Consider the following 8,047-nt stretch of genomic DNA (forward strand, 5'->3'; position numbering starts at 1 on the left):
ACAACTTTAATTTTGTGATACTAATTTATAATAAAACATACTAAAGAATATAAAACATGGTAAAAGCAACCTCATCTTTTAAAATGAAAACTAACTGCTACAAATACGCCGAGGAATAAAAATTTTATTGAAAAAGTACATAAATTCAGTGTTGGATTTTGGTGCAAAAAGTACCTTTGTAATGAATTTGGACAAAATGTACTTAAATGAAAAAACAAAATAGTCTCAATATAATTCATGGATTTATAGCTAAAATATATCCATATATATTCATTTGACCCTCTATATTAAACCAAATCACCAGAAATGGCTTCATCTTTATTCCCTGGTTTCAGTGTCAGTTTGAATTTTCGAACTCCATTATCTCAAAACGAGTCTTTTGTGTTTTAAGTACTTTTAACACTGAGGTCTTCTAATTTTAAATAAAAAATAAACAGCTTATGAAACACCTTGTAGTGAGCCACCTTTTGGGGTGAATGAAAATTTGAAAAACTCTTGAGTATTGGCTTTTAAAATGTGATAATCCTAATTGGAAGATATTTTAAAATATATTCACCTAGTTTTTTAGTGCTGCAATTCTCAGGTCAAAATTAAACAAGATTTTAGTGGTTTTGGAAAGGTCTACACCCATTTGAGAACTTTACCTTCGGATGAAACATTTAATGTGATATTAATATTTAAACAAAATTTGGATATGCTTAACAAAGTAAGATTAGGAAGCGGCCGCTAATGGATTGAAAGAAAAGTGGAAGCGATAAGATTTCCGCCGTTTATCAATTCTGTCGTTAACTAAATAACTTTATTTAAAAACGATATTATATAACCTATATATTCGATAGGAAATGACACTCATGAGAAAATAGACACTCATGAGAAAATAAATTTCCGAATTTGTCGGTGCTCCGTAATTTCGAAGTTCCAAATTTGCGAACATTCGCATCGCCTTCGTAAAGCTTCGTGTGTGAAGGTACGGTTCTTATCAAAATTATTTAAACGATTTTCACAAAATGAGAGAAAATTTTTAGTATACCATTGTCAATCTTTTTTATTTAAATGTAACTTGTAATAGATAATTTCTCGTTATTTTGATATTTCAAGTGCAAGATGCCTAATGTTTAACGTTATATAAGCGATTTTTTTTTCTCATAAGAAGTCATAGCAGAAACCGAAACTTCGACTTTTTGTACCTTCACTTGATCGAAGAAAATCGAAGGTGCAAATTTGAATTTTGACATCAAACAACATTACATCTTTCTAAACCGAAAGTCTAACCCCAATGCTTAATTTTTTGCAGTAGAAGGTTGAAATAGCAAAGAACTAAATTTTCAGGTATTGAATGTGCTCCCTCAGAATCGATGAAGCGTAAAATGACGTGATATACACATTTTTGTTATAATTTGAAAATTTTCAACGAACAACATTCTGTATACTCCTGTTAAATAATAAAAAAGAAAACAAATGAGTTAGTAAGAAGTTTAAAATGTTCTCCTGATCGTCGAATGTATGTTTCCTTCATATTTTTGAAAGCTAAATAGATGAAAGTTTATAAGATGTCATAAGAGCAGTGAAATTAAATTTATTTAACATGCTTAATGACTCCGCGATTAAATGTATTTAATTGAATACTAACATTCAACAAAATACACAAATTAAAACATAAAACAATAAATACTGAGTTACACGGTAATAAAATCAGTCATTTTTATTGTTCATTTCCAGGCAATTTAAAATTTAAAAAAGCCCTGGGGCGCACTATGAAGCGAAAAGCTCAAAAAGTGGCCATAAGTGGAATTTTTTATAACACACCATTTTCATTATTTTTTTTTTACAACTTATTAGAAAAAATATCAAATGAAAAGAAAAATATATATTTTGGTTCTCTCATGTCTACTATCCTAGTCAGAAAATTGGAACAATAATTTAATAAAAACGTTTATTACTTTACAAAATTTTGAGTTTTGGCCGGTTTTTAACCATTTCGCTTCACTGTGGGGCGGTTTTGATAGACAAGCATTAGGTCAACGAATAGCTGTAGGAATTACACACAAGTAAATCTTTACAACCGCAACAACTAGTCGCTTAAGGTGGAAAATGTTTTAATGCAGTTTCTATTTTCCCGTATGACTTTAAAACATCACATAAAGTTTGAGTAGTTGCATTAGGATTTAATTCTTTCCATGCTAACAGCATAGCAAAAGCTTTTTCGGAGATGTCGTCGTAACTATGATGATCTTTGTTTATTGATTCAATCTTCGAGTTTGGCAATTTAAGCTTTCTGCCTAAGTGTTTCCAATAAGTACATATGTCCTTAGATAAATCCTCCAGCATTTCTTCAGTAGGCCGTATAATTTGAGCTTCTATTAAACGTTTCTTTTTGGGACTCCACGGAATTTGTTGATTTAAGGCTAGGAATTGTAAAAGTAAAAGCAAATATTTTATCTTCATCAAAAAAAACAGCCACAAACACAAAAATTTAACATTTTAAAAACGAAGCTTTCTTAGATTATGTCTCCTCCCCGTTTTCTCCTCTAAAATAAGCGCGCATGGATTTTAGCAATCACAATTTACTGACTTTTTTTTTCTAATTTATCGAAACCAATACTACTACGCCCTAATTAGGAATATCACAATAAACGTTCATTTTATTACAGTTTGTTAAAAGTATGTTACAAAAAGGACATTTTTTCAATTGCAGGTAACAAAGGCTTGTCTATGTTCAATTTTCTTGATTAACAGCATAGCACTGTGGGGAAATAGGCATAAAAAAACCGACTTTCGCCAATCCTTTTTTATGATCTTCTATTAATGTTAGACAATTCCATTAAGAGAAATCCAAAATTTTAAGTCTTTATTATGTGTAGCGTGTGTAGTTTTTGAAATGTCAAAATTGAAGACATTTACATAATTTTCGCACTAGGTCAAGTTCCAGAAGAAAATTCTTTGACAGTTAACGCAATTTGGAAGCAAAGCAAATTGAAAATTTTCGGTCCTTTTTCTTTAATGTTCATTTATTTTCTGAGCGAATCGCTACTCACTATCAAAGTAACAAGTTTTTGTAAACTTCACTCCTATTAGCTTTTAAATAATTCTTTACCTACGTCATGTTAATTATGTTTACCTGTCATGTTAATGATGTCAGTGTTGATGATGTTTTGGAAATATTCATTTATATTAATATCAGATGTTTGTGGGTCGCTGTTACGACAACCGAATTCCTTTATTGTTAACTCTACTAGTATTTAAATTGTTGTGGTGAAATTCAGAAGTTCAATATCATAATGGAGCAATTCTTTCTTTCTTTATTTTTTTTTTACGTAATTTAACAGATGTAAAAAAATGTTCAAAAGCTTCCGAATTCGTTTGTTATAACACTCCGATGAAAAAACAAGAACGCCTGCAGAAGTTCATAAAATCATTTCTGGCCAACTTCAATATGACTCCCAAACTCACCCAACCTGATATCCTTGGACTATGGGATCTGAGGTTTTGTTGAGAGTAGGACTTGTATTTAGCTTCACAACAACGTTGCTAGCCTAAAGGCATCTGTTAAAAAGAAGTGGTGCCTGATGTCTGAAAAATTTGTCAAGGACACCTGAAAAATTTGTCACACATCTTAAAAAGATGATCGAGAATGATGGCGACTATAAAAAAAACTTTAAAGTTTAAAGTTTTTTAGGCATCAATAAACATCATCTTAAAAATTTTATTAATCTATTTCCTTTTTTTCAAAATTGAAATAAATGTGTTCACGTTTAAGAGTCTCAGTTTTGGTGCTGCACCCTGTATAAGATTCCAGAGAAAAACTTCCGATATATAAAATATATTCTATTATTTTGTTTCAAATTGCGCAGAAATGATATTCAATTAAATTTGTTTAACTTTTTTTAAAAACAACAAACTTTGTATGAATACAAAATTTATCCAATCTCTTAGGTAATTGTAGTTTCTGAAACAGTTTTTGGTTTTGAGAGAAAAAATAGTTTTACCCGAACAAGAGCAGAAAATAGAGCGATAATGCCTTTTTAATAACAAGAACGACTATTAATTTTAGCATTCATTTTAATCATTTTTAGTGTCTATAACAGAATATAATATAGTTAAACTTTATAACCTTGATATAGTATTGTAGAGTAAGCATTTATGAAACCTGGCACCTATACATGGGATATGAAGGAGGGCTTAAACACCACTCCAATTTTTCCAAAAAAATCCATATTTTTTGAAATCAAATCTGGTGAAGAAAAAAAAAGTCGTTTTTTACATCATTTGTATGGCATAGTCTTACACATTTTAAGTCTGCTCCCCATCCCCATTTGAAATAATATTTGCAAAAATTAAGGTCTATTTTTGCAAATGCTGCTTTTATTTTGATAAATTTACATATGCCCACCCTTAAAGAGTGTATCTAAAAGCAAAAGAATCCTTGGGGCCGACCTTGTTAATAAAAGTTGAAAAGTACGGGATGCCCCACTGTACATCTTCTTTAAAAGCTCTCTAAACGCAGAGCAAACCATTGAATTACAAAGTTAGTACCAATGAAATTTAAAGTCAAGTTGATGGATCCCAATCAACAAGGTCTAATTGCCTGTGTAAAGAAGGCTGTTCTATTTTTCATGACTTTATCTTCTTTGCACCAGAGGCAGGAATATCCTTTAGGGTTTCTTCAAACTGTTTCTCTTCTTCAGCTTTAGTTTCTTTCATTTTTTTTTTTCTTCACAAGCTCAAAAAACAGCTTAGGGTAAATACTTTGTAGGTGACACTCTACTTTTATATCCACTTGATTATGAGACCTTTTTGTTGAAAATGGCCTCTTCATAACCTCAAAACACCACCCAAGTTTTTTAGCAGATATTTTTATTTTAAATTAATTTATAAGAGTTTGCTCTTAATTATTTAAAAAAAATAATAATAATACCAAAATGTATGTTTAAATTGCTGTAAAGTTTAATAATCAAACATTTATTAAAGTAAATTTTAAAAATCTTGCCTAAAAATTTGGAATTATTGTAGAAAATCCCTTGGTCAAAGTGAAATTTTTTTATAGAATTGTGTTTAGTAAACAATTTTATAATTTATCATTCAAGTGAACTCTAGATTTAATGCAGCAAAGAAGGTTACAAATTTTCCAATTGATCCATATCAACAGAGATTTGTGTTTTTTTTTAAAAAAATCTGTCAGTGAATTTGATAAACCATTTTGTTTATGTTATTTAAATAAAATTTTCTATGAAAATTTTTAATATTGTTTAATGCATTAAAGTCATCCTCCAATGTGAAAGTTTGGAATTTTAGTGGAATCTTTTATTTATTAAGTATATTTTGTCAGTTTTTGTAGTAAGTCAACTACTTATTCACATGCTGACATTCTGTTTATATTTTGTAAATCACTTTTTTAATTCTACTAAGATCTTTAATATTATTTTTAATAATACTTTATTTTAAAACATGCTGCTGATAATATTTTTTTAAATTACTTACGAATTTCAATTTTCCTTTTAGCATCAGCTGACTCTGTTAATGACTTTGGACTTGTATCTAAAATTATTTTAAAAATTAGTATATTGAAGCAGCATAAATCAAGAACTGAATTTTTACACGCTAAATCTCTAAAGTTTCAAAACTTACAGGTTCCATGATTCAAATGATTCAGTATTTCACTGCATAATGTCCCTTTATTGTATTGTAGAGCATCACTACCTTTAGAGTGAATAGCAATTAGCTTAAGTTTTCGTAAAACAACACTGCCTGAAGAACCAATATCTGTGTCTGCATTATAGTAGATGAATGGCCGCTCAACACTGAGCACCTTTTCATAACTAAATTTCTTTGCTTCACCTTTAGGGTGTTGGAATATAAAAATATCATCACCAGTTTGAACAGTTTCCTCAGCAACAAAATCAATTGGGTCAACACAAAAACAGTTTTCAATAGTGTTGTGGTCACAACCAACAATTGTGTAGTCTAGAACCTAGTATTATACGTTAAAAAAAAAAATTATAATACTCTTTTATTTCATGGTTTATTTCCAAACAATACTCTTTCTATTATAACTATTGAAGTGTACAATTTTACAACATAAGTTATGTACTTATGCTGTTAAAATAAAACTTAATCTCAATTTCTTGATAAATTTGAATCAAAATAAATTGAAAATTATCTTCAACAAACTATAAATTTTTTTTAAATAAAAGATTTTACACACCGGATTAGTAAAAAAGAGATTTTCAGGATATAGCTTAACATCTGCACCAGGAAGATCTCCTTCATAATGGAAGCGTGCAACAGCACATGCAGCATCTTCTTTACAATTAATCACATGATTGTTTGTAATAATCACCTTTTGCTGACTGTTATTTATCACAATTAAAGCAAAAAAACCAGTACCTCTTCTAAAACAAACACATTTATAATAATATCTATAAGATATGCAAAATAGCTTTACATGGCATATAAAATAAATTTACATAACTCATATAAAACTATTTTACAATATCTATAAGATATGTAAAATAGTTTTACATGAGTTATGTGCTAATTAAATAAACTATAAAATTTATGAAATTTAAAACTTCTTTAGGGAGAACAGAATTAAAAATTCAAATGAAGCAGGAGCCATATTTAGTGTTTTACTATTTAAAAGTATTTTTAAAACAAACTCTCAATCATTAAGACACTCAAATATTTAGTTCAAAATATTAGTTTTACGAGTGAAACAATTATATTGTATAAACATTTTTTTCTTATTAAAAAAAAAAAAAATACTGCCTAATACTTTAGGAATGGAGTGTCGTTGAAGTTATAGATGAAGAAAGATTTAGAAAAGGTCATAGATATTTTTATCTATACTATTTGAAAGGCCAAAAACTAACCTAAATCCAAAAGTTTTATCTAGATATAGAACTATGAAATTAACTAACTATTATGAAATTACCTATGTAGGGAAAGTTGTGCATAGATTATGTTAAAAAATACGTTATAAGTATATGTCCACCTTATACTATCTTCAGTATTGCAGTATATGAAACATACAGCATTTTTGCATTTTGTCAATTTGCCAGCATCTAGCAGACCGTCTCCTTGATTCAAAATTACTTCTTTTTTCTCCTTTTCTTCACATAAAGAAATTTCACCATTACCATTAGTTGGCTTTGTTATAATGATGGCTGAAGCGTCTTCCTTCTTTAGAGACAATTCATTCGTGCTACTTAAATAGACCATGTTAACTTCGATATAAAGAAGACTGTATTGATACTTTGTGGAAATATAGGAAGTTACATAAAATATTTTTTCATTTTGAAGTAAAAACTAAAGAAAAAATCCGAGTAGCCATGATTGTTTTTCTTCTACTTTGTTTACAACATTTTCCCGCGGCTTTATTCACAATGCTCGAAAACTACAATGAAAGCTTTCAAGTTTTGTATAGTTGCTAATTTCCAGTGAAATTAAATGATTGGGTTTAACAAATTAATTTTTCATTTTTACATAGCTGGGTATTTGCATCATAAATCAATTAACAGTTTTATAGAGCTAGTTATTTTATGAGTCTCTAATACTTTTTCATCATTTATATTTTCATGGAGTTTTTTTGCAAGTTTGCGTTGAATCATTCTTTTGCATCTCCTTCACGCATGGGTGACCTGACCAAAATAAAAAAACTAGGACAAAAATTTGTGAAAGCTCAACTAAAATATTTAATATAGCAAAAGGTTTACCGAGCCAGAATCTGAATTCATGGATGATGTTATGAATGAATCTATGAACAATACAAGAGGCAAGAGCTTACATAAATAATCGCAGAAGAAGATAGCGACTCGTATTCAAAGTTAATAATTTTGTCTTAAGTTAAGCATAAGAATATAGCGAAGTGTTTCTTTTGAATTTTTTTGAATGCTCCAGATACAAAATTGACAAAAAAAAACAACAAAAAAAACAACTAGAATTTAGATATACTCATTTCGAATTCTAAACAATGAAAGAAAAAAAAAAACAAAAAAAAAAACACCCTTAAAAAAATAGGCCTCCACAAAAAAAACTGCTGCGGGATGAA

The 8,047-nt window shown here is 29.0% G+C and overlaps 1 protein-coding gene across 3 annotated transcripts; it reads right to left on the reverse strand.

Moving 5' to 3' along the window:
• Window positions 1-1,593: 1,593 nt before the first annotated feature.
• Window positions 1,594-7,584, reverse strand: LOC145185843 (uncharacterized). 3 transcript variants are annotated; one of them, XM_090097303.1, is made up of 5 exons: window positions 6,932-7,584; window positions 6,203-6,389; window positions 5,626-5,968; window positions 5,479-5,535; window positions 1,594-2,405 (listed from the first exon to the last, which is right to left on the reverse strand). In XM_090097303.1, exons 1-5 carry the CDS (start codon window positions 7,216-7,218, stop codon window positions 2,080-2,082), a joined length of 1,200 nt encoding a protein of 399 aa, XP_089953429.1. In that variant the 5' UTR covers window positions 7,219-7,584; the 3' UTR covers window positions 1,594-2,079. The 3 variants fall into 3 exon arrangements, with proteins under 3 accessions (XP_089953429.1, XP_089953431.1, XP_089953430.1); XM_090097305.1 differs by having other exon boundaries at window positions 6,203-6,386; window positions 6,992-7,583; XM_090097304.1 differs by having other exon boundaries at window positions 6,992-7,580.
• Window positions 7,585-8,047: the final 463 nt, after the last annotated feature.

Source organism: Hydra viridissima, unplaced genomic scaffold (assembly GCF_058129835.1).
Source record: "Hydra viridissima isolate aposymbiotic clone 2 unplaced genomic scaffold, HvirCarnegie_v1 scaffold_9, whole genome shotgun sequence".
In the NCBI taxonomy this organism is placed as follows: domain Eukaryota; kingdom Metazoa; phylum Cnidaria; class Hydrozoa; order Anthoathecata; family Hydridae; genus Hydra; species Hydra viridissima.

What these genes read in the sequence shown, in the direction of transcription:
- LOC145185843 (XM_090097303.1), bottom strand. Translation starts at nt 7,218, where the DNA reads ATGGTCTATTTAAGTAGCACGAATGAATTGTCTCTAAAGAAGGAAGAC. An exon ending in ATCTCTTTTTTACTAATCCG is followed by an intron (nt 5,969 to 6,202) that starts GTGTGTAAAATC and finishes GTATAATACTAG; the next exon opens with GTTCTAGACTACACAATTGT. An exon ending in TAAAAGGAAAATTGAAATTC is followed by an intron (nt 2,406 to 5,478) that starts GTAAGTAATTTA and finishes TACAATTCCTAG; the next exon opens with CCTTAAATCAACAAATTCCG.